General features: G+C 41.0%; 1 protein-coding gene across 1 annotated transcript; it reads left to right on the top strand.

Moving 5' to 3' along the window:
• Positions 1-662: 662 nt before the first annotated feature.
• On the top strand, positions 663-25,655 carry LOC131198939 (EH domain-containing protein 3). Its single transcript, XM_058184273.1, has 6 exons — positions 663-1,021; positions 12,763-12,939; positions 16,957-17,054; positions 20,460-20,872; positions 22,286-22,450; positions 23,026-25,655. The coding sequence occupies exons 1-6, from the start codon at positions 795-797 to the stop codon at positions 23,551-23,553; spliced, it is 1,608 nt and encodes a 535-aa protein (XP_058040256.1). The 5' UTR covers positions 663-794; the 3' UTR covers positions 23,554-25,655.
• Positions 25,656-26,966: the final 1,311 nt, after the last annotated feature.

Below are 26,966 nucleotides of genomic sequence, written 5' to 3'. Positions count from 1 at the left end.
CACCATAGAGACGCCGCCTAGTGCGGCGTGACTGTTCCCCTTTGTTGCCCTTTTGCGGTCTTCTCCACCCAGCAAGTCCCACTCAAGGCAAGCCCCGCCCCCCCGCAATAGAGTCTCCTCTCAGGGCTGCGTGCTTTACTAACTGGGAAGGCCCTAATTGTGGAAGCCCGGACACCCCGTTGCCATAGAGTCTGACCGGAAAATCGGACTCGCCGCCAGAGTCCCCTCCTAGCGCGGCTTCCTTGTCCTCTACTTAACCGAAAGGCCTATCAATTACCAGAAAAACCGGCCCCTTGCCATAGAGTCGCCTCCTAGCGCGCCGTGCTTTTGCCTCCCAAACCGGAAACCCGCCCTCTATTCAGAAGGCCAGGACCCCCTTCCACCATGGAGTAACCTCCTAGTGCGGCTTCCTTTTATCTACCTAACCGGAAAGGCCCGCCGCCGCCCATAGAGTCTCCTAGAGCGCCGTGCTCTGTCTCTTCCCTAACCGGAAGCCCCATCCATTCTTTAGCCGACCAGAAGGCCGGAAACCCACCCCCCGTCCCTCCCTCCCTCCTCTTAGCGCGGCTTCCTTTTCCTCTATTACCACGCCGCCGCCCATAGAGAGCGCCTCCTAGCGCGGCGTGCTCCTTCCAGATTGGACGTCCGTCGTACGAGCCTTTTCCGGTTCCGGGGCCGGCCTCTGGCAGGTCTGGCATTTAAACTCCCGCCGCCGCCCGGCTGAGTCTCTTCTCTCTCCTTTCTCTGCCTGCCTGCCTGCCTCCTTTTTTCCCTCCCTTGCTGTGGCCGCGGCGATGTTCAGCTGGCTGGGCGGCGACGACCGCCGTCGGAAGGACCCCGAGGTCTTCCAGACGGTGAGCGAAGGGCTGAAGAAGCTCTACAAGGCCAAGCTGCTGCCGCTGGAGGAGCACTACAAGTTCCATGAGTTCCACTCGCCCGCCCTGGAGGACGCCGACTTCGACAACAAGCCCATGGTGCTGCTGGTGGGCCAGTACTCCACCGGAAAGACCACCTTCATCCGGTAGGGGCGCCCTCCTTTGGTGGGGGGGGGGAGGAGGAAATATCGCCCGGGTTTTATGGAGGGAGGGACTACAACTCCCATCACGACCACCCCCGCTGGGACCGATGGGCAGGATAGCCCGGTTGGCTTTGGAGTAGTTGGGCGACCCTCAATGGTTAGATCTCAGATTGGGCCTCTTTTAAAAGATGGGGGACTACAACTCCCATCGTCCCCCCCCGCTGGGATCAATGGGCAGAATAGCCTTGTTGCCTTTGGAGTAGTTGGCCGACCCTCAGTGGTTAGATCTCAGATTGGGCCTCTTTTAAAAGATGGGGGACTACAACTCCCATCACCACCACCCCCGCTGGGATCAATGGGCAGAATAGCCTTGTTGGCTTTGGAGTAGTTGGGCGACCCTTAATGGTTAGATCTCAGATTGGGCCTCTTTTAAAAGATGGGGGACTACAACTCCCATCATCCCCCCCGCTGGGATCAATGGGCAGAATAGCCTTGTTGGCTTTGGAGTAGTTGGGCGACCCTCAATGGTTAGATCTCAGATTGGGCCTCTTTTAAAAGATGGGGGACTACAACTCCCATCATCCCCCCCGCTGGGATCAATGGGCAGAATAGCCTTGTTGGCTTTGGAGTAGTTGGCCGACCCTCAATGGTTAGATCTCAGATTGGGCCTCTTTTAAAAGATGGGGGACTACAACTCCCATCACCACCACCCCCGCTGGGATCAATGGGCAGAATAGCCTTGTTGGCTTTGGAGTAGTTGGCCGACCCTCAATGGTTAGATCTCAGATTGTGCCTCTTTTAAAAGATGGCGGACTACAACTCCCACCATCCTCCCCAGCTGGGATTGATTGGCACAAGAGGTTTGTGGTGATGGGACTGGGAGTCACCCGCTCAGCTCTCCTTTGCTGGCTTTCACTGAAGGCCTCTCAAAAGTGGCCATCCCTCTTAAAGGGGTGAAATGCTCCCGGTTTTGACCAGCTCAGCCGATCCGGTAGTGATGGCAATGTGATGAATTTGTGGGTGGCCCCACACCCACAAGTTGATCACATTGTCCAATCAACTCTTCACACTCAATTGGATACAGTCTTCAGGCAGCCTACATCAGACGCAGGCAAAAGTCCTTGAATACGGAATGTTGTTATGACTAACCTTCTACCGCTCCAACAACAACCCCCTCCCAACTTCCCCAGCTAAAATATGTGGCAGTTAGGAAGCAAAAAGAAAATTGCCTTCCAAAACTGACAGGCTCCCAGCCCCCCTGCCCTCAGGAAAGGAACAAATTCTGGAACAAGACTGAAGTCGGGTCAACGCAATTAGCGCATCAACCGGTAGCAAAAATCCCTGCCCACCCAATGCCCAGTTGCTCGCTTCCCTGCTTGCCACTTCTTTTAAAAAATGCTTTTAAAAGGCTCTGAGGTGCACAATTGCCAGAGCCTTTTTTTTTTACTTTTAAAAGTATTTTTTTACAACCTATTTGGCCAAATAGGTTGTAAAAATAAAATGCTCGCACACCACAGCTATCACACATACACACTGTTCTATTTACCCCATGCCTCTTTTTGGTGTGCAGTGCATGCGTGCCCAAGCACCTTGCATTTGGTGTGTGGTGCCCACTGCACATGCGCGCAAGCAACCGGTAGTAAACCGGTTCAGATTTCACCATTGGGTGAACTACAACTCCCATCATCCCCCCCAAGATGGGATGGATAGGTAGAATAGCCTTGTTGAGTCATGCAGTAACGTTCGACCTTCAGTGCTTAGTTCTCAAATTTGGACTCTTTAAAGATGGGGATAGAGAGACTACAGCTCCCATCATCCCCTAGCTGAGATTGATGGAGGCAAATAGCCTTGTTGCGATGAAGTGTGATTGTGACAATAATGCTCGACCTTCAATCGATGTCCAGTGTTTCTCAAAGAGGGGGGATGGCCTTCAAGAGGGGTAGACTACAACTCCCATTCTTTCCCCCATTTGGGATGGATGGGGAGAATAGATCGATTGGGTTATGGTGTAATGCTCAACCCTCGATTGGTAACTCTCACCTGATGTTCCTCAAGGTGTGGTTCCTTTTAAGAGGGATGGACTACAACTCCCAGAATTCCTGTGTCTGGTGTAGGGGAGAAATGCTCATAATAAACAGAATCAATAAAATATGAAAATAGAGGATTTTGACTTTCATTTGAGCCATAAAGGCAATTTATTTCTTGGTTTGGTTTTTTTGTTTTGTTTTTTGGTGGGCTCCTTGCTGCTTTCTGAGCTGGGAGGTTTTCTTGCAGACGTCTCATGACCCAACTAGGGAGCATCATCAATGCTAGAACAGAGTGGGGTTTGTGGAGAGGAGGGGGAGAGAAGTAGGGAGAAAAGGAAGGAAGGACAGACGGACTATGGGGTCCTGGGTGTTTGGTGGCTTTTTTGCAGACGTCTCACAACCCAACTAGCTTACGTCATCATCTCTATTTATATTTTTTATATTCCCTCCCCCCTCTCTCTCTCTCTTCCCACCTCACAATCTCTCGAACTCGGGTCTCTCTGCCCATTAGCCCCTCCTGGAAAAAAAGGCAAAAAAATTTATCCTTTGATCTGGGCTCCTCTCCCCCAGCATTTCTTATCCTGGACCTGGCTATCGCTTTGCCAATTCATCCTTCTCTTCTCCCCAACCCCCCCCCGCCCACCTCTCAAATGTTGATTTTAACACAAAAATTGTGCTCTCCGTGGAGGTTGGAAATTTTTTTTTAAAAAAATTAAAAATTGATCTGTGTGGAAATAAAAGAACAGCCAGAATAATATCAAAAGCGAACCTCCATCCAATCTTCATCAGCCAAGGATTACTAGTCGAAGAAGAGGCGATTTGAATTTAATTTCCATAACTCTTTACCTTAAATGCCTTCAGAAATTGTAGCTGCCCCAACACTGGAAGTTTTTAAGAAAGAAACGAGGTGTCTCAAATTGTATAGGGTTTCCTGCTTAAGCACAGGGATAGTCTATTCCATTCCTTATTCTATTCTATATTCTGTATGCTTTTTTAAAAAATAGTTTTTATTGAACTTTTCCCCTTTAAAAACTGGGGGGGGGGGAAACAGGAACAAAAACACAGTAAAAAAAAACACAACAATACAATATATGCTATTTTTACAGTCTTCTGTACCGACACACATATTCTCTATTTTTGTTCAATTCTGCTACTAAATATAAATATTTACATTATATTTATTTACATAATATTATGAGATTAACAATAATTAATCTATATCCTGTATCCTATCCTATTCAATTTTCTACTCTCTATTTTGTAGTCTCTATTCTATTCTCTATTCTATTTTCTATTCCTATTCCTATTCCATTCTTTTCTTTTCATTCTATTTTATTTCAATTTTATTATTTTATTTCTTTGTTTTATTTTATTTCAATTTGTTTTATTTTATTTTTGTTATATTTTACTGTTTCATTTTACTTCTTTATTTTATTTTAGCATTATTATTTTACTTTATTTCTTTGTTTTATTTTATTGCATTTATTTGGTTTGCTTTATTTTTTTAATCATTTTAATCTAAATTTTCTCAGGTGTTTTTTCCTTAAAACAAAACATTCACAGCTTCGATCGTGCATCCATTACATGTTGGGTTGAAATTAAACAGCGTCTTGGAGTTACCACGATAATGAGCCGTGCCTGCAATGGTTGTGATTCAATAGCAATAGCACTTAGATTTACATACCACTTCACAGTGCTTTCCAGCCCTCTCTTAAGTGATTTACAGAGTGACCATATTTTCCCCAACAATGTGGCTCCACATTATACCCACCTCGGAAGGTTGGAAGGCTGAGTCAACCTTGAGCCTGGTGGGATTCGAACTGCTGGCAGCCAGCAGTCAGCAGAAGTAGCCTGCAGTAGTGCACTCTAATCACTGTGCCACCGCAGCTCCGTAATGAGCAATAATGCTCATTAAACGATTCCGGTCACATATCTATCCCAATTTTATTATCCTTTTTTTTTTTTTTTTTTGCGACAGTCGTTAAATGAATACCATGCTCATTTTTTTTATTTATTTTTTATATTTAACTTTGAGGACTACCTGTATATCACTTGAGGTGGGTAAGGCTGACTGGGGCTGAGTCAGTCCATGAACCCCCGTCAGACTGAACCCCCATCTCTTCAATTACAATGTGATAATTCTTGTTTTATGACCGCAGTGAACCCCAACATTTCCGTTGTTAAGCGAGACGCTTGTGAAGTCAGTTCGGACCCATTTGGGGACCTTTACTGCCACTGTTGCTAAGTGAAAAGCTGCAATTGCTCCGTTGGTCACGTGGTTGTTACGCGAATCCATCTTCCCCATCATTTGCTGGAAGATCACTATTTCGGATCACGTGACCCCGGGACACTACAACCATCATAAACACGAGTCAGTTGCCAAGCATCCGAATTTTGATCATGTGAACCCGGGGACCGTTATGACTGCAAATGGTCGTAAGTGTGAAAACCTAAGTCACTTTTTTCAAAGTTTGTAACTTTGAACCATCACTAAACAAGTGGTAATAACTTGAGGACTACAATCGCATGCCCCCGATTCTGCGGGACTGCGCCTGCCTGGTGTTTTTCCAAGACAAGCCAGCCTTATCGTTAATACCAGATAATCTTATCTTTTTTTTTTTTTTTTTTATTCAAAAAGTTTTACAAAATTTTTTCCCCTTTCCCCTCCTCCCTTCGCAACCCCTCCCCGACTTCCCGGAACGAGCACAAGGTATAGTTAAAAGTAAAACAAACATATGCTAAAAAGTTTCGTCCCAACTTAATTATACCCTACAATCATCAATTCCTAACTTCCCCAAAAGCAATCAAAATAATACATCATAATCATTCAAAAACAGTCTGATAACTCTTAGTCTGATATCTACGTTGAATATAGTCAATCCATTTTTTCCATTCCTTTAAGTATCTTTCTTGCGTATTGTCTTTCAAAAAGGCTGATATCTTCGCCATCTCAGCCAAATTGGCAACTTTCAATATCCATTCTTGTATTGTTGGTACTTCTTTTTTCTTCCAATATTGTCCTATTAGTAATCTTGCTGCAGTTATTAGATTTAAAATCAATTTAGTCTCAATTACTGTACAATCCGTAATAATTCCCAACAAGAAAAATTGCGGCAGGAACTTTATCTTCTTTTTCAGAACATTTTGTAAAATCCACCAAATTTTTATCCAAAAGGCCTTTATGTCCTTACAAGTCCACCAAATGTGAAAATATGTAGCGTCATCACAATTACATCTCCAACATTTTGCTTGCATTTCTGGATACATACACGATAATTTTTTAGGATCTAGATGCCATCTATAAAACATTTTATAAAAATTTTCCTCAGATTCTGTGCCTCGTGAATTTAACATTTCTAACCCAAATTTTTTCCCACGTTTCCAATAATATTGGCTCCTGAAAATTTTGTGCCCACTTTATCATACAGTCCTTTACCAAGTCCCTTTCAGAATCTATTTCAAGTAACACATTATACAATCTCTTTATATGCTCCTGAGACTGATTTCTAATTTGCTTTACCAAATTTCCCTCGTTCTGCTCTATACCAATTTTTTGATCTCCCTTCCATCTAGCATGTAATTGCTCATATTGAAACCAAGTATAATTTTTCCCTTCCTCTCTTAATACTTGCAGAGATTTTAACTGCAAATTACCTCTTTCAGTATACAAAAGATCTTTATATGTAATCATTTCCTGCTTCTGTTCTATGTTTATATTTTCTACTGTATGTCTAGGACATGCCCATATAGGAACCTTATAATTTAGTTTATATGAGTATTTTTCCAAACACGCAGAAGGGCATTTCTTAGCACATGATTTTTAAAGGCCTTATCCACTTTTTGTCATAAATTAAATATGCATGCCATCCATATAACAAATCATAACCTTCTATATTCAAAATTCTGTCCTCTGTTAAATTAAACCAATCACTTATTGCAGAGAGAGCAGCTGCTTCATAATATAATTTAAAATTAGGCATTTTAAACCTCCCTTTCCGAGAATCTTGAATTATTTTCATTTTAACCCTAGCTTTTTTACCTTCCCATATAAATTTGTTAATTCCCTTCTGCCATTCCTCAAGATTCTTATCTTTCTTAATTATTGGTATCATCTGAAAGAGGAATAAAAATCTAGGTAAAACATTCATTTTAATAGCAGCAATTCTCCCCAGCAAAGATAATTGCAATTTTTCCAAACAATCAACTCCTTCTGAACTTTTTGCCATAAAACCTCATAGTTATTCTTATACAATTTCACATTTGATGACGTAATATAAACCCCTAAATACTTAACCTTCTTTACAATTTCAAATCCTGTTACTTCCTCTAGTTTTTCTTTCTGTTGTCTGGCCATATTTTTTATTATCACTTTTGTCTTTTCTGATTTACCTTAAACCCTGAGACATTCCCATATTGATCAATTATTTCCAACAAAGATTTACTAGAATTTATAGGGTTTGTTAAAGTAATCACCAAATCATCTGCAAAAGCTCTTAACTTATATTCATACTGTCTAACTCTAATTCCGTCTATCTCCTTTGCTTCTCGTATTTTATCCAATAATGGTTCTAGAGTTAAAATAAACAATAATGGTGATAAAGGACATCCCTGTCTTGTTCCTTTCGCAATCTTAAAAGGTTCTGTTAAGCTACCATTGATTATAATCTGTGCTGTTTGCTCTCCATAAATTGCCCTAATTATTCTTAAAAAACGATCTCCAAATTGCATCTTTTCTATTAATTTAAATAAAAAATCCCAATGCAATCGATCAAAAGCTTTCTCTGCATCGAGAAAATAAATGCTGCTGGAATAAAATTTTTCTTTTCTAAGTACTCCAGTAAATTAACAATCTGCCTAACATTATTCCTCATCTGTCTCCCTTTTATAAATCCAGATTGATCATTATGAATTCTTCGCTGCAGAACCAACATTAATCTATTAGCTATTATTTTAACAAAATCTTATAATCATTATTTAAAAGTGAGATTGGCCTATAATTCCCAGGTTTAGAACAATCCTGTTCCTCTTTTGGTATCAATGAAATAAAAGAGGTTCTCCATGAGGGGAATTCTCCTAGTTGTATCTGATTAAATAATTCCTTAAGTGGACCTAACATCTCATCCTGTAAATTCCTATAATAACTAACTGTAAGCCCATCCGTACCAGGAGTTTTCCCCATTTTAATTGTTTAATTACCAAAATAATTTCTTCCGAGGTTATAGGCGATTCAATTCATCCGTTTGTTCTAAAGTTAAATTTTAACCTTATATTCCTTCAAATACTTATCAATATCCCTATTCAATATATTATCTTTAAGATATAAATTTGTATAATATTCTAAAAAGCTTTTTAATTTTATCCTGTTGATATCTCTCTTTACCTTTGTATTCTATTTTTCTATAGTACGTTGTTTTTGTCTTTTCCTTAAAGTGTATGCTAACCACCTACCAGGTCTATTTGCGTTACAAAAGTATTATGTTTGGCATATTGTATATTTGTTGCCACCTGATCAGCCATTATCATATTAAATTGATTCTGTAGTAACTTTATTGCATCTTTAAGTTTTTGATCATGTGGTTATGTATTAATAATTGTTGTTTCTTATAAATTTCCTCTTCTAAATACCTCGCTGTCTTTGTTGCTTATTTCTCTGTCTATTATTAAGATATATTAATACACCTCTCATAAAAGCTTTACTGCAGTCCCAAACCATTTCTATCGATGTTTCATTATTCAAATTATAATCAAAAAATTCTTTCATCTGCTTTTTACATTGATTTACATTATCCTGATATCTAAACAAATTTTCATTTAATCTCCAAGTTCTTCTACCCTCTTTTCCATATTGCAATTCCATCCAAACAGGACTATGATCAGACAAACATCTTGGAAATATCTTAGTTTTCTTCACCCTAAAAAGCAAATCATTAGAAATTAAAATAAAATCAATACGTGAGAAGGATTGATGCCTATCAGAGAAAAAGTATAGTCTCTTTCCTCCAAATTCCAGTCTCCATACATCTCTTAACACAAAATCTTCTATCATATCAAAAAAGGATTTAGGCAGCTTTGCATGTGCAGGTATCTTCTTGGAAGAAATTCTCTTGTCCTTTCGTGTATCTATTACTCCATTCCAATCTCCCAATATAATACACGATTTATAATCCCATAGATCAACTTATCATATAACATTCTATAAAATTTTTCTTGTTGCTGGTTGGGTGCATATATACCAAGCAAGAGAGTCCTTTTTGTTTCTATTGTAAGTTCAATAGCAATATATCTTCCATAAATATCTGCCTCTATTAACTTGGCTGGTATATCTTTTCTCAAATAAACCACTATGCCATGTTTTTTCTCCAAAGCTGAAGCAACAAAATGTTTACCTAACTTTGAGTTTATTAGGTACTTTTGATCTGATAATTTAATATGTTTCTTGTAAGCAAATAACATCATTTTTAAATTGTTTCAAATAATGAAATATTTTTCTTCTCTTCTGAGCTGAGTTCAAACCATTGACATTCCAAGTCAAGATTTTATTTGCCATTACTGGGCTGCTGAAGCCTTTGGGCAATCAACTGAAGATCGTCCTCCCGTATCTTGCCGTGCTCCCCCCACCGCTTCTGTAGCAGAATCCTGAACTTTACTTTGAGTTTGTTGCTCCTTTTCTTTACGCTTAAGGGCTCCCCTCGTCAGTCTTTGTTCTTGTGGTTGTTCCTCTGATGGTAACATCACTGGAATCACCTCAGCTTCCACACCCATTTGAGTCTCTTGAATTCTTTTTTCTATTATTTCTATTTCAAATTTCAGCACTGTAGAAAGAAAATCTTTGGCCTTAAGCACTGTGTCAATACGATATCTTCTTCCTGATAATACACTGTCAAGCCAACTGGAACCTCCCATCTAAATTGAATCTGGTATTTCTTAAGTTCTTGTGTAAAAATGTAAAGTCTTTTCTATCCCTTAACATCTTGGGAGGATCTCTTTCAAAACCTTCAACTCCTGTTCCCTATTTTCAAGTTTTTCTGAAAAGCAACTTGCAAAATTTGATTCCTCACTGTTCTTTTCAAAAATAATCCACAATATCTCTAGGAAGTTTCTTTTGCCTAGCAATCCAAGAATTAACTCTATAAATTTTGTCAATTTGATAAGCAACCTCTTGTGGATCAAGTTCAATAAATTCAGCCAGAGCTTCTGATAAAATTTTTTTTAAATCTTCCCCTTTGTCTTCATTCAAACCTCTAATTCTCAGAGCTCCTTCCATCATTCTATACTGCATCACCACCACTTGATCTTAATTTTATCCAATTTGATTTGCATTCCCCCATTCTATTTTCTATTTGTTGATTTGACTGAACAATTTCTTGCACCTCCTCCTCCACCACCTCCAGTCTTTTTGCCAAACCTTGAAAAGCCATTAAGATATCTTCTCTTATTTTTTTATTATTCTCTTTTATTTCTTCTCTTATTTTCTCATTATTATCCATAATCTCCTTAAACCTTTCTTCAGACACTTTCCCTTGCTCTTTAATCAGATCTTCTAAAGCTGGTTCAGAACCCCTTCTGCCCCCAGTCTTAGGTGGTTTAGTAGCCATTTCAGTTTTAAAATTCACAAAATATAAGTCTAGAAACTTCTCTTCTCCCCTTTAAGTATAGGAGAGCTCAGTTCACTTCATTAAAATCCACACATAACATTTCTTATCTTCTTAGTTGCACAGACTGTTTAAAATTCCATTCGTCATTTTCACTCCCGTTCAGGCGCCATTTTAGAGTCAATTAGAACAAAGGAAAAAAAAATTCTCTTTTTTAGAAAGTAGAAGTCAGGAAATCAAAAATACTTGCAATCCAATAATCGTCCGCTTGCACTCATTCCGTCTGCTTAAAGAGATCCATAAAGATAAGACAATTAGCAGAGATGGACACCTTCTTCTTTTCCTGCTTTTGCAGTGACGCACTGAAGTCGGAGATGGCAGAAATATTTATGGGACCCCTCGACCCTTCGAAGCTCTGCTTAATTAAAACAAAGCCTCTGGGGAGGTCTACCAACATTCCTGCGCTCTTATCTTTTCTCTTTCATCCAGAGAAAAAGATTAAAGCCGGCTTTTCCTGGCTTTACGATGTTCAGTGCGGAGCCCCTTTAATTAGGGCTCAGCGAAGGGGTGGAGCCACCCGGAAGTCCCAAAGATAATCTTATCTTTATTCTTTTATAATTCTTGTGATCTTTGAACCAGGTTTATTGTTGCTGCTTGAACCTTGGTAGCCTTCCTTTGTCATATACAAGCTACACTTTAACCATGATTAATGATTAATCAAATTAGTGGTGATTAATAAAAGAGCTTAGCTTTGTGTGTGTTTTTCCCATCCTTTGATCTTTTACGATGTGCCTTGTCATCTTTGTCCAACGTACAGTCGCCCTGCAGAAGGTTATGTAGGAATTCAAACAAACCAGGTTTCAGTAGAGCTTCCTTTTTCTGTGCTGTGCTGGATAACGATGGTGGTCTTTTGGGTGGCTTTTGAAGGGTGTCCACAGTCATAAATCGAGGATTTAAAGTTGAGTTGGGAAGACAATGGGAGAACGAAGATCTCTGCTTAATGCACACTTTAAACTGAATTAATCTGAGACAAGGAAAATTGTCAGGCTCTCCAGCATGTTGGCTGGGGAATTCTGGGAGTTGAAGTCCTCCTACCTGCCAAGGCTGAGAAATGGATGGATGGGTTGATGGATGATAGGAAGATAGATGGAGAGGTTGGGGGGAAGAAAAAAGAGAGTAAACAGTTCTATTCATCATGTTGCCTGAGGAATTCGGGGAGTTGAAGTCCACCCATCTTGGTCAAGGTTGAGGGAGGGAGGGAGGGGGAGAGAGGGAGAGAGAAAGGAAAAAAGAAAGAAAAAGAATGGATGGATGGATAGATAGATAGATAGATGGATGGATGGATGGATGGATGGATGGATGGATGGATGGATGGATGGATGGATGGATGGATGGATGGATAGATAGATAGATAGATAGATATTGTTGCTTCTCAACATGCTGCCTAGGGAATTCTGGGAGTTGATGTCCACCCATATTCCAGCTGCCAAGATGGACAAACCCTGTTCCAGCATCTGAGAAACCGAGATCACAGTTGGTTTGTTTTTTTAAGGCCAACAAACCACAGCTGGAAACACCCATCGGGCTCTGGGATTCTCCGACTGTGCCTTGACTCTCTTCTTCTCGCTGAAAAAAAAAATAAATGAAATGAAAAGACTCTTCAATCAAAGCTGGCTTCTTGTTTCCACCCGTCCTCTTAACCTGGTTTGTTTGTCTGCTGAGTCAGATCCGCTCGGTCTCCTGAGTCGTCTTCTCTCATCATCCCCATACAAACCCCATTCCACACTGCCATTTGGCACCAATACGGTCATCCTAGACTTACGACTGTTTCTGTCACTGAGTGAGATGGTCGTTAAGTGAGTTTGGGGGCCCTCGCTTGCCACCATTGTTGCGTGAAAGCCTGCCAGGGGTTGAGTGAACGGCATGGTTAAGTAAACCTTAACTGCTTTTTCACTTCTGGTAGTCCTCCAGTTACGACTAAAGTGGAGCCCAAAATTTCCATCGCTAAGTGAAACATTTGTTAAGGGGGTCTTGCCCCGTTGTACGACCTTGCTTGCCACATATCGGTTTGATGTCTGCTTTCTGGTACCAATGATGGCTTGTCTGCTTGAAATCTGGTTTTTAGGTACCTGCTGGAGCAGGATTTTCCTGGGATGCGGATCGGACCCGAACCCACGACGGACTCCTTCATTGCAGTGATGCAGGGTGACGTGGAAGGGATCATCCCTGGCAATGCCCTGGTGGTCGATCCCAAGAAGCCCTTCCGGAAACTCAACGCTTTCGGCAACGCCTTCCTGAACAGGTCAATCGGCTACTGGTGCGGCGTTCTGAACTGGTTTGACTGGGGAAACTGGTTTTTGGAGGTCTGGGTCAGGTGGACCCCGGTCACTGTCGGTTCTTTGGCAGCATAGCCCGGTTTTTCTTATCTGTCAATCACTTTTTTTCATCTTCAGAAATATTACTTCTGACTGCAGGGTGGTCCTCGCTTAATGGAGGATCCATTAAGATCCTCGCTTAATGACCGCCCATTTAACGGCCAAGTTAAATTAAGTTAGAATGGACAATCTCATGACCTGATTTTGAATTTCTCTCTCTCTCTCCCTCCATCTCTCATTCTCCTTGTCTTTCTCTCCTTCTCTCTCTTTCTCTCCCTCCCTCTCATTTTCTCTCTTTCATTCTCCCTCCCTCTCTCTTTCTCTCATTCTCTCTCTTTCATTGTCTCTGTCTGCCCATCTCTCATTCTCTCTTTCTCTTTCATACTCTTTCCATCTCTTTTTGCTTTAAGAGGAGTGGGCTTCAGTTCCCAGAATTCCTCAGCCAGTGTGCTATAACATGCTTGGACTTCGGGAAATCACAGATTTCCCCAGGCAGCATGGAGTTGAATTCTGGGAGTTCAACTCCTCCCCTCTTAAAGCATGCTCTCTGGGGGATTCTGGGAGTCGGAGTCCACGCAACTTTTTTTTAAACAAGTTTTTATTGATTTTTTAATCCCCCCCACACACATACACAATTCATGAACAGAGTATTGGCCATATCATATCTTATACAATTCAATATATTCAAATATATTTCACTTAGTTACAGTTTTTGCAAGAATATTCTTTTTTCATAATTTTTATTCATTTCCTAATATTTCCTTGCTCATTTCACTAAGTCACATCTTCTTTCGCCCTCAAGTTCTAATTTCTCCATTTTTATTAGTATTCATTCTCTTTCTTTTTTTTTTAACTGTTTCGATTTTTATCTTAATATATTCAAATATATTTGGAGTTGCCTTTCTTCCATTTCGTCTTTTCCTTTTCACAGCAATCCTTTCTTCTCCTTCTCACGCCTCTTCCTACCTTCTTTCATCCTACCTACTTTCTTCTTTCCTCTCCTCTCCTACTCCTTCTCTACTTCCCTTCCTTTCTCCTACTTTGTCCCTATTTAACCTTCTCTCCTACTCTTATTTCCCCTACCTTTCTCTCTCCCTCCTTCTCCCTTTCCATCTCTCTCCTTCTTATCTCTCTCCACTGCTGTATTTATTTTCATTTCAATATTTCTGGTGTCCAGGCAACCCCGATTTTTTCATTTATTGAGTATATTTCTCAAATCTCCCCTCATATATTTTAGTTATTAACATTGTCTTCATCTTATTCCATTTGTATACCTTACAATCAATTAATATAACCTTTCACCTCTTATTTTCTTAGAGTTTTTGTTCACAATTCAATAATTATTATTCTCATCCAATAGTGTACATCATTTACTAACATTTCAATTTTATTTCCTTTTACATCTTAATTCCAATCATTTTCACTTATAAACCATACTATCTTTCAGATTTCATTTGCTAGACTATTTATTATTATTTTTTCTAAAACAACGTACTACTTTTTTTAACCTCCTGTTCAATTTTATATCTTAACTTCAATTAATTTTTCCATTCTTTTATATATTTAAAATTTATTTCCTTACCATCAACTATAATTCTCTCTCATTCCATGCACTCTCAGACACAAAAAGAAAAGGCAACATATATCCCCATTATATCTTCCACATTTCATTTACTTCTCCATTTTACCTTAAACAATGTATTCCTTCTTTTTTTACTCCATTCACTTCATTTCAACCTTTTTTACTACCCTTTTACAATAATCTATATATTTCTTCTAATTTTCATCATTCCTAAAAAAATTTACCACTATTTTAATTTCTTTTCTACTATTCATTTTTCTCCTCCTTTTAATCATTTTCTTTCACTCTTTCCCAAATCCCATCTCTTAATATTTTTCTTCCTTTCTTTTATCTTCTTCTTTCTCTCTTTCTTGTATCTTCTTTTCCACCTCCTTTCTCTAGCTTTTTCTCTTAATTTCCCCCCTCAATGTTTCTCCATTTCCTCCTCTTCTCTTTGTTCTATCACTGCTAATCCCAGTATAATCATCTATTTTTTTTCACTCTTTTAGTTTTTCCCCCTCAATCTTTTCTTCTTTTTTTCCCCTTTCTTTTTTCAAGTATCCTTCCCCCCTCTCCATTTCTATTCTTTCATTATCAATCCCAATACGATCATCTGTATTTTTATCCTCACTCATTTCTTTTTCAACATTATATTTTTGTTCCTCTTGTTTCCTCATAATTTCTTAATAATTTCTTTTTTATATTTTTAAGCCAGAGTTCTGCTTGTTTGTTCCCATTAAAGGATTCTCACACCATTTGAAGCATCTCCCATAGTTCCTCATATTCATCCTCCCAACTCTCCATATTTTCAATATAAGGAGAAGGGCTTTTTAAATTTATTTATTTTAACTTATCCAAATTCAAATCCAAAATATTGTCTCTTCCCCCCCACCCTTTTCTCTGTTTCCAAATGCAAGCCAGTTCAGATGCTTTTTTTCTAGGTCATCCTAGTTCCAATCTTGACCTTTCCAGACTTTTGAAGCTATGCCACAGCTGTTTAAACAAGTACTCCTTCGGTATTCCTCTTCTCTTTGTTCTATCACTGCTAATCCCAGTGTAATCATCTATTTTTCACTCTTTTAGTTTTTCCCCTCAATCTTTTCTTCTTTTTCCCTTTCTTTTTCAAGTATCCTTCCCCTCTCCATTTCTATTCTTTCATTATCAATCCCAATACGATCATCTGTATTTTTATCCTCACTCATTTCTTTTTCAACATTATATTTTTGTTCCTCTTGTTTCCTCATAATTTCTTAATAATTTCTTTTTTATATTTTTAAGCCAGAGTTCTGCTTGTTTGTTCCCATTAAAGGATTCTCACACCATTTGAAGCATCTCCCATAGTTCCTCATATTCATCCTCCCAACTCTCCATATTTTCAATATAAGGAGAAGGGCTTTTTAAATTTATTTATTTTAACTTATCCAAATTCAAATCCAAAATATTGTCTCTTCCCCCCCACCCTTTTCTCTGTTTCCAAATGCAAGCCAGTTCAGATGCTTTTTTTCTAGGTCATCCTAGTTCCAATCTTGACCTTTCCAGTCTTTTGAAGCTATGCCACAGCTGTTTAAACAAGTACTCCTTCGGTATTCCTCTTTCTCTTGGTAGCCTAAACAATGCAATATTATTTTTTTCCCTCTCCAGCGATGTTCTCTCCAATCCACAACTCCCAGCAACAAAATGTCACTCGTTAATCCACAAAAACAATTCCTTGTCTTCCTCTATTAAATCCTTTTGTTAGCAAAAGATGCTTTCTCTCAGTTTTCTTCTCCTTTTAATATTTATATTTTCTTCCAAAACCAATTTTAACTCCAGATGGAATGTTATTTCTTTTAGGGCTTTTGTCTTATAGATCCTCTTTGCTGTTTGTTTTCTCTCACTTTAAGTTCCGTGTGCTAATTTTCGGCTAACTTCAAGCTGAAAAATCTTTTGAGCTTTAAAAGTTTTTCTTCTTACCTGCAAGTTGGCCAATCGCTCGCCCGGTAACAGTACTCTGTTCTGATCAATCTTCTTGTGTGGCCAACCCAACTTTGGCAGCTCCTAATGGCTGCCTTGTTGGGTTGAAGACTGGGTGCCGGTGCTGCAAGGAATTTGCAACTTCCTTGTTTGCATCGGCCGGTGCCTTCTTTCTTTGCTGTCCCTCCAGGACAGCTATGGTCCATTGAGGACCCCCAAATCGACCGGAATTTCAACGCTCTTCCTGGAGTTCCTGGGCTTCGCGACGTCTCATCCCGATGCTGGCCACGCCTCCCGGAGTCCACGCAACTTGAAGTTCCTAAGAATCACGCCAAGAATGTTATGGGGAATGATCCATTCCTATGGTACAAGTGAGCCATGTTCTTTTCTCTCCAATAATTCAAGTTTTTCTTTCCCCTTTTTCCCTCAGATTTGTGTGTGCCCAGTTGCCAAATGCAGTCCTGGACAGCATTAGTGTGATCGACACCCCCGGAATCCTCTCCGGAGAGAAACAAAGGATTAGCCGAGGTGATTACCATTTTCGTGTGACTTTTAACTAGGATAAGTTAATCGGAAGAGAATTGGAAGGGACCTTGGAGGTCATCTAATCCAGCCAGGCGTAGGTGCAAATCTGACACTCTGGGAAGTTCTGTACCCCGCCACTCTTGTTGAATCTCAGCTTGGGCGGGATGTGTAAACTGGCCTGCGGTTTGTCATCGTTCCCACGATAGTTTTGGAAAACCTGTCTTTAAACCCCATCTCCAAATTAGGTCTGTAATGGGCCCACTGGTGGGCGTGGCTGTGTAAGCGTGGCAATCTGAGTGCCCCCAGGTGGGCGTGGCTGAGTAGGCAGGGCCATCTGAGTGCCTGCCAAGTGGGCATGACTTAGTGGCTGTGGTCATCTGAGTGTCGCTGAGTGGGCGTGGCCATCTGAATGTCCCCCAGGTGGGCATGACTGCGTAGGCGCAGCCATACAAGTACCGCCAGTTGGGTGGGACTGGATGCGGTTGGGTGGGCGTGGCCAGGTCATTTTGTGAGCTCATCCAATTTTGGAAATTTGATTTTTCTTGCTGTTTCATTTTCATCGAGGGAGACCTTGGCGGTTTTGTTCATCGGCAGGCAGACATTCTACAGATAGTCCTTGACTTCACAGCCATGACAAAGTCCAAAATTTTCCGTTGCGAAGCGAGACATCGTTTCAGTCAATTTGTGGCCACGTTTTGTCACCTTTCTTGCCACCGTTGTTAAGTGAACCCCTGCCGTTGATATGTCGGGAACAAAGTCATTAAGGGAAGCGAATCACGGTGGTGAACATTGGCAATACAGGCAGTCCTCGACTTATGACCACAATGGAGCCCAACATTTCTGTCGTTAAGGGAGACGTTAAAGCCCCAATTTACGACCGTTGTGAAGTGAATGCCAGCAGTTGAAAAATTAGCAACACAATTGTTAAGGGAATCTAGCGGCCATCAGGAGGTCGCAAAAGGGAATCGCGGGATGCCATGACCGTCATAAGTACGAGTCCGATGCCAAGTGTCTGAATTTTGATCACGTACTTAATGGGGAGGCTACAACGGTCATCACCGTAAATATTTATTTTTAATACTTGATTGATCATCGCTTGAAATGCAAGCGAGGTTTTGCAGGAAATATATCTCATTCTGCAAATGAATTTCTCTTCATTAAGATTGTTAAGTATTTTTTTTAATAATAAAATAATAGCAATAGTAATAATGATGTTTGTGGTACATTTTTAAATGTTCAGTTGACTGAGTTTCATGTTTAATGAATAAAAGTGATGATTATTGTTGTTGCTGTTGCTGCCCTTGGCGGAATTCTCCGTTAGCAAATTTCCTTTCCTCTCCCCCCCCCCCGCCCCCCGGGTCCCGATCGTTCTGAAATCTAAATTATGTAAGACAATGTTCTGTTTCTTACAAAAGCTTCATTGTCGATTTATTAAATAATAGATAGCATTGCGATGATCAAATTTACCGGAATTTGGTGGCATACGGAATTCAATTAAGGAGTTGACTCATGCTTACGATGGGGTCCAGCTGAAATAAGAGCTTCCAGATCTTCGGAATAGGATTGCTGATTAATCTTTAATTCAACTGAATTTAACGTCAATAGTAACACAAGAACAAGAGTGGGAAGGGAACTTGGAAGGCCATCTAGTCCAACACCCACCCCGCCCGCCCCCGCCTGATTTCTGACAGATGGCAGTCCAGTCTCTTTTTGAAAGCTTCCAGTTAGTTTCATTTAGCTTCATTTAATTCAGTTTAATTTAATTTATTTATTTATTTCATTTAATTTACTGTATTTTACAGATTATAAGATGCCCTTTCCCCACCCACCCCCCAAAAAAGTGGGTGGAAATGTTTGTGCATCTTATAGAGCAAATATTGCGGCGGGGGGGAAGGGTATTGGTGCGGCACCAATCAGCTGCTCTAAGCGGTGGGGATCGCCACTGCCTATCACCGCCGCCCGCTTGCTGGAATGGGCCACAGCAATCCCTGCTGCCTAGAACAGCTGATGAGCGGTATTCCCGGGGCAAATCCAATTGCCAATCAGCTACTCAGCAGTGAAGATTCCAGCGTTTCCTGCCAGCGGCAGCAGCTCAGCTGAGTTGACTGAGGTGGGCACAATGGAGCGGAGCCCCGACGAGCCACGCGCTGCGGCTGCGGTAACGTTCTGAAGCTAACCAGGCTGTTGCTGTTTGCGGCAAAGACGCTAGCCAGGTGGATGCTGGGAGGCAGAGGCAGTTTTGTTTTTTTTTTCCCTTGTTTTCCTCCTCTAAAGCTAATATGCGTCTTATAGTCTGAAAAATACGGTAATATTTTTAAAATTTTGTTTAATTATTTCATTTCATTTTATTTAATTACTTCATTCCATTTATTTGTTTTAATTTAATTATGCAATTTAACTTCATTGTGTAATTTTATTTAATTAATAAAATTGAATTTTTAATTTAATTTTTTAGTTTAATTATGTAATTTACTAATTGATTTATTTCATTGATTGATTGATTGATTGATTGATTGATTGATTGATTGATTGAATTTTTATACCGCCCTTCTCCCGAAGGACTCAGGGCGGTTTACAGCCAAAATAAAAACGATAACAATATACACATAAAACAATGAATTAAAAAACTTATTGAACAAGTGGCCTAATTAAAACATTAAAATGTTAAATCCCCATAAAATTATAAAATTATAACAAATATTAAAATATTAAAACTATTAAAATCCTATGCCAGTCCTGCATGAATAAACAAATAGGTCTTCAGCTCTTAATTTATACAGTTTTATTGTATTGCATTGTTCTTATTTAATTTTTGATTAATTTCATTTCATTTTTTAATTTGATTTTTATAAAATCTTTTGACCGCCCTTCTTACCTAAAGGGGAATGTGGGGTGGCGGCTTACATTCTTACAAAGGATAACACTATAGAAAACCTACATGTTGGAAGAATAAAAGACTATTCCGATGTAAATGCTCACTTTATGAAACAGAACATCAGTATATTCTAATTTTATTAATTTATTTAATTTTTTATTTCCTTGTTTATATCCAGACTTTATTGTGTTTTTAGTAATAAATCAAGGCAAATATACCTCATACTCTTTTCTCCACCTATTTTCCCCACAATAACAACCTATGAGGTGGGCTGGCTAAGAGAGAGGGGCTGGCCCAAAGTCACCCAGCTGTCTTTCATCCCTAAGGTGGAGCTAGAACTCACTGTCACCTGGTGATTGGCCCAAAGTCAGCCAGTTGGCTTTCATGTCTAAGACGTGACTAGAACTCACCGTCTTCCTCTCTGATTGGCGCAAAGTCATCCAGCTGTCTTTGCTGTCTTAAGGGAGGACTAGAACTCTCCAGCGCCTGGTTCTTTCATGCTCAACTAAAAACTCCCTCCCCCCCCCGGACAGGCTACGATTTTGCCGCTGTCTTGGAGTGGTTCGCCGAGCGGGTAGACCGCATCATTCTCCTCTTCGATGCCCACAAGCTCGACATCTCCGACGAATTTTCGGAGGTCATCAAAGCCCTGAAGAACCACGAGGATAAGATGAGAGTAGTCCTCAACAAGGCCGACCAGATCGAGACCCAGCAGCTCATGCGGGTCTACGGGGCCCTGATGTGGTCGCTGGGGAAGATCGTCAACACCCCCGAAGTCATCCGGGTGTACATCGGATCCTTCTGGTCTCACCCGCTGCTGATCCCGGATAACCGTAAACTCTTCGAAGCTGAGGAACAGGATCTCTTCCGGGACATCCAGAGTCTCCCCCGGAACGCGGCGCTTCGAAAACTGAACGACCTGATTAAAAGGGCCCGTCTGGCCAAGGTGAGGAAATTGCTCGAAGGATTTGGGTACTGGGATGTTTTGATAAGGAGAGATTAGATATAAGGAGGGAGGGGGGAGATGATAGGTGGATAGACAGACAGACAGAAAGACAGACAGACAATAACAGAATTGGAAGGGACCTTGGAGGTCATCTAGGCCAACCCCCTGCTCACACAGGACACCTCTACTAGGAATTCGAACCGCCAAGCTGCCGACCTTTCTGATCGACAAGCTCAGCATTTTAGCCTCTGAGCCACCTAGCCAGGCTAGGTGATGGATGGATGGATGGATGGATGGATGGATGGATGGATGGATGGAGAGGGAGAGAGGGAGAGAGGGAAAAGGAGAGCGAGCTTTATTTTCTGGGGATTTTTATACAAGGGTATAATATAAAAAAAAAAATCTCACCGTACTCCCTTTAGCCCTGAGGACGTTATCTAATTGGGTCGTGAAATGTCCACAAGGAAACTCCCAAGCTTGGAGAAGACGAAGGACCGCACAGTTCTTCTCCTTCTCCTTCATCGGCTGCTTGTTCTCCTCTTCCTCCTCCTCTTCTTCCTTCTCCTCCCAACAAACCCTCTCTCCTTTTTAACACTGATGGTGTTTACCTAGTTGGGTCATGAAAGGTCTGCAAGAAAACCATCAAAGAGCACCAAGAACCCACAATTATTATTATTCTCCTCCACATTTTACTTCTCCTTTCCCTTCTCCTCCTCCTCCTTTTATTCCTCCTTGTCTTCCTTGTCCTGCTCCTGTTCCTTTTTCCTCCTTCTCCTTTTTCCTCCTTCTACTTCTCCTCATTTTCCTCTTTCTCTTTTTAATCCTTTTTTTTCTTTCTCCTTCTTCTCCTTCTCCTTGTTCTTCTTTTCCCCCTTATCCTCCTCCTTCTCATCTTACTTTTTCTCTTTTTACTCCTCCTTTTCTTTCTCTTCCTCTTCCTCTTCTTCTCCTCCTCATTCTTCTTTTCATATTCCTGCTCCTTTTCTTTCTTCTCCTCTTCCACCTCCTTTTACTCCTCCTCCTCCTGTTCTTTCTCCTTTTCCTTCCCCTTCTTTTCCTCCTCCTCCTCCCCTGCTAGCACTGATGATGTTCCCCAGCTGGGTAAGGAAACGTTGGCAAGAAAACCATCCAGTTAGGAGGGCACCTGGGATCTCCGGCGAAGACTTTTTTTAGAACAGCAAAAACATCATAGATAAAGACAGAAAAAGACAATGTAACATTTTTATTTTACTTATTTTATTTTATTTTAAAAAAATCCACACAACCACCCCAGTCACCTACAGAGGGACTCTGAGAATGTCAGAATCTCGCCAGCTACTGATAACGTTCCAATCTGAATTTTTATTTTTTATTTTTTATTATTATTATTATTACTATTATTATTATTTTAATTCTTTTACTTCTTTCTGCTAGGTTCAGGCCTACATCATTAGCTCTCTGAAGAAAGAAATGCCCTCCGTCTTTGGCAAAGACAACAAAAAGAAAGAGCTGGTCAACAACCTGGGCGAGATTTACGGCCGGATCGAGCGAGAGCATCAGATCTCACCGGGTGATTTCCCCAATTTAAAAAAAATGCAAGTGAGTGATGGGAAAAGGGGGGGGGGAGAAGGACATTCGCTGTTCTGCGGAGGAGGGGGAGGGAGCAGTCTTTTGATGTGTGGACTTTGATGCCCAGAATGCCCCGCGTTGGCCGCATTTAGGACGGTTTGCAGCAAACCCATTCGTTTCCTCCCTCTCTTTCTCCCTCCTTCCTTCCTTTTTATTATTATTATTATTTATTAAATTTTTATACCGCTCTTCTCCCGAAGGACTCAGGGCGGTTTACAGCCATGATAAAAATTGCCTTGTGTCCTTCCTCCCTCGTTCTTCCTTCCTTCCTTCCTCTGCCCTGTGTCCTCCTTCCTCCCTCCCTCCTTCCTTCCTTCGCCTTGCGTCCTCCCTCCCTCCCTTTCTTCCTGCCTTCCAGTTCCTTTCCTTACTTCCTCTTCCTCCTCCTCACAATAACATAATAAAAGAGTTGGAAGGGACCTTGGAGGTCTTCCAGTCCAACCACCTGCTCAGACAGGAGATCCTCCAACCTTTTCAAGCAGAGTCTTCTTTCGTCTCCATTCTCCTCCTCAGCCTCTGTTCCATCTCTTAACCTCCTTCTCCAGGAGCAGCTCCAGGGTCAAGACTTCAACAAATTCCAACCCCTGAAGGCCAAGCTGTTGGACGCGGTAGAAGACATGTTGGCCCACGACATTGCCCAACTGATGGTCTTGGTGCGCCAGGAAGAATCCCAGCGTCCGGCCCAGATGGTCAAAGGCGGCGCCTTCGAAGGGACCCTCCACGGCCCCTTCGGACACGGCTACGGAGAAGGAGCCGGAGAAGGCATTGATGACGCCACCTGGGTTGTGGCTCGTGATAAGCCCATGTACGACGAGATCTTCTACACCTTGTCCCCCGTCGATGGGAAGATAACCGGGGCCAACGCCAAGAAGGAGATGGTGAGGTCCAAGCTTCCCAACACTGTGTTGGGCAAAATCTGGAAACTCTCTGACATCGACAAAGATGGGATGTTGGACGACGAAGAGTTTGCCTTGGCCAACCATCTTATCAAGGTCAAGTTGGAAGGCCACGAGCTTCCCAGTGAGCTACCGCCTCACCTCGTCCCGCCGTCCAAGAGAAAAATGGCAGACTGACCGACCTCTGGACCACTCTGGAGAGATGAGAAAGGTTCCTGTCTTGAGTTTTGAACCTCTGGAGATGCTCAAGGTCCGCCTCTTGATGGGACAACCCTATCTGAGAAGACAGGATCAGAGATAGACCTCAACCGTGCTTTGTCGTCATGTTATGCAAATCTCTCTTCTTGATATCATATCTTGTGGCCTGGTCCCTGTCTATCAAAGGAAAGTCATGGTGGAACTTCGAGAAGAACCTCCGTTGGCCTTCAACCAAGGGCTTGAGTTGGATTAGATTCATCTTCAACCAGTTGAAGGGCTTGAGTTGGATTAGATTCATCTTCAACCAGTTGAATTGAGCCGGGTAAACCAAGTCAACCCCTTGGATGAAATCCAGGCCTTCAAATTTACCCTTCGGTGTATTGGGAAGACATCTTGACGTTCAACCTTCCTGGCCTTTGAAGACTCGGGTTACCGATACATCTACGCCATGACTTGGCCTTCAGCTCATTGGGAACCCGTGGTCCATCAGAAACGCCTTCTTCTCACATTTATCTTCAAGGATGATGCAAAATCTCCTCTAGGGATGTCCCAGAAGATCACGCTGGAAATTAGAACTTGGTGGTTCGTTCTCGGTCGTGAAAGGGGGACCTCTAAGATTTAATGAGTGGGAAAGGTTGGGTTTGGTGTATCCCCAAAAGTTCACAATCAAAAGGGTTTCTGGAAGGTTGAACCTCATCTAGATGATCAATGTCACCAGGGTATCTTCAACTTAGGTCATAGTAAAGCTCTTCCAACCCGTAAAATGAGTTAGATCTTCCCCTCTAGATAAGCCGGACCTACAATCGTTGCCTTGCATCCTACACATACACAACGTTAAAAACCGCATGTGAGCTCCATTGTGATACCCACTTGTTGTCGGCCAACCCTACAACAAATCCTACCCCGATGTTGCCTCCAAAAAATCTTCTGTCCCGCGAGGAGACCATCTTGCTTGTAGATGGTCTTCAGGTGGGCCGAACTACATTTTACCCCTTCCCCGGTTGCAGGCGCCCCCTGCTGGAGGTTTAAAATGTGAAACTGTGAACCCAGAGCTGAGCCAAACTCCTGCTTCCCATTTCACACCTCTCTTTGTGATTTTGTCAGCCTTGTGGTGGTGTGTGGGTTGGGGGCAGACCCACAACTTTTCACTTCGGACAGAACGAACTTCTGCTGTCCCTTGAAGAACAGAAACGGAGAACCTAGACGCCTATAACTTATTTTATTTTAATATTATATATAGAAAGATATATATCCCATGTGTGTGTAATATATATATATATATATCCTTATCGCAATGCATTTATCACGTGTCTTAAAAAAAATAGCAAAAAAAACCCCCCACATTATGAAAGGGAAGGAACAAAGGCCTTTTGTGTAGCGTTTGCCGTACACAACCGGAAGGAATTTTTGGCTGCTTCCGAAATAATTCATTTTTGTGCAATTTCGCTCTTCTTTTTTTTTCTTCCATTTTTAATTCTTCCATGTTTCCCAATCACTAACCTCACTCCTACCTGGGAAGACAAAAAAATAAAATTAATCAGATAGGAAAAAATATGAAAGCCTCACAAGGGGTTTTGAACGTAAGAATCAAGAATCCACAATTTCGGTTGGGTTTTTGTTTTGTTTGTTTTTAACCTAGTTTGTCCCATGTAATAAAAATGTTTTATTATCATAAACAGCAGGAAGAAAAGATTTACTTTACACATAAGGTAAGTATTACACATGTTGCACGGTTAAATAATGAACCTCTAAATTTAAAATACAGTTGGAGAAGAGATCAGTGCATTCACAGTGAAAACTCTCTGGACCAGCGCATAATTATGAGGAACCTTTCCATCCTTATATTTTGCATTTTTAAAAAATATATATAATTTCCATTCCTTAAAGTATAGTTTTTGTGTATGTGTAGGTCTGTTTCTCTCTCATTAGCTTATTTCTGCATTTCCGTTTTTTGTGCAATCCTGTCTTGCGTTTGAAACAAAAATGGCAAAACTTCTGTGTTTCGCAAGGCCAGAATTCACTGACAATTTAGAAAATATAAAAAGAGTCTTCATTAATAAAGCAAATGGTGCATAACCTTCTCTGTGTGTTAATTTCTTTTTTTTTAAAAAGAAAAAGCTCCATTTTTATTTTCTTCCAAAAAAAAAAAGTTAAATGCAAAACGCTCCAAAAAAAATTTCCAAAGAAAAAAGACAAAACAAATGGGACATTTTTAAAAAGTGCATTAAAAAAAGAACTATTACATGTATATACACGTATTGTCTCCCTTATTTGAATACTGATTAATATTTTACAACTATTTTAGTTTGCAAAACAGGCCCTACTAGTTTACTAATAATTTATTACTAGTTTACTAATAATTTACAGCTAATGATTTAAGTACTAATTTTATTTGCAGATTATTAAACTGTCATCTATGTACTATATTAATTGCAAAACAGACAAAAAATACAATACAGCTAATCTTCAATTTACAACAGTTTATTTAGTGATCCAGCACTGAAAAAAGGGACTTATGACCAATTTTCGCACTTAACAACCATCACAACATCCCAATGGTCACATGATCAAAATTCAGAGTCTTGGCAACTGTATTTCTGGCGATCTTGGGGTTACACGAGCCCCTTTTGCAACCTGACAGGCCAAGTTTCACTCCATGAAGCCGGATTCACTCCACAACTGTGTGAGTAAATTTTAATAACTCAGAGGGGGGGGGGGAGGTTTCATTTAACCGTGGCAAGAAAAACCGTCAAATGGGGCAGAACTCGCTGAACAAACAGAAATTTGAGGCTGAATTGTCATAAGTCAAGGACTTACCTGTACCCTAATGAAGGAACTACCAAGTAGAAAATCACAATTCTGCCCAACACTAATGGGGAGCCACTAGTATATATACAGAGAGGAAACCCCACACTCCAAGCATTGATGATGTTACATAGTTGGGTCATGAAATGTGTGCAAGGAAACCACCCAGCTCAGAGAGCACCAAGGACCCCACAGTTCAACCCTAAACTCCCACTATTCAGTTCCAAAACCTTTACTTAATTGTAAGGTGTAGATGAAGATGAAAATGCTGTCCACCTTACTCTTAAGCAAAACCAAGGTGGGCTGGCTTCGAATTTCATCCACAACTTTGCTTCTAGCTCCTACTTCATAGGTCCTACCCCAGTGGATGTTCCATAACGTTCCTGAAGACCAGTTCTCCTTCTCTTCCCCCAAAAAGAGGCAGCTGAGAACCGGGTGAACATTGATGGTGGATCTAACGTAGGTTTCTCGAGCTGGGGGTAGTCAAACTCACTCCAACCACTTGTCTTCTGGACAGCCTTGACCAGCCAAGATGGACACGAAGGTGGCCTGGAGGAGACTGTATTGGATGCTATAAAATTGTCCCG

This window comes from Ahaetulla prasina, chromosome 4 (assembly GCF_028640845.1).
Source record: "Ahaetulla prasina isolate Xishuangbanna chromosome 4, ASM2864084v1, whole genome shotgun sequence".
In the NCBI taxonomy this organism is placed as follows: domain Eukaryota; kingdom Metazoa; phylum Chordata; class Lepidosauria; order Squamata; family Colubridae; genus Ahaetulla; species Ahaetulla prasina.
Note: the sequence above shows the minus strand (reverse complement) of the source record. Positions and strands in the feature narration are given on the sequence as shown.

Coding starts and splice junctions, on each gene's coding strand:
- LOC131198939 (XM_058184273.1), top strand. CDS start 795: ATGTTCAGCTGGCTGGGCGGCGACGACCGCCGTCGGAAGGACCCCGAG. Junction 20,873..22,285: donor AAAGGGCCCGTCTGGCCAAG/GTGAGGAAATTG, acceptor TCTTTCTGCTAG/GTTCAGGCCTACATCATTAG. Junction 22,451..23,025: donor CCAATTTAAAAAAAATGCAA/GTGAGTGATGGG, acceptor CTCCTTCTCCAG/GAGCAGCTCCAGGGTCAAGA.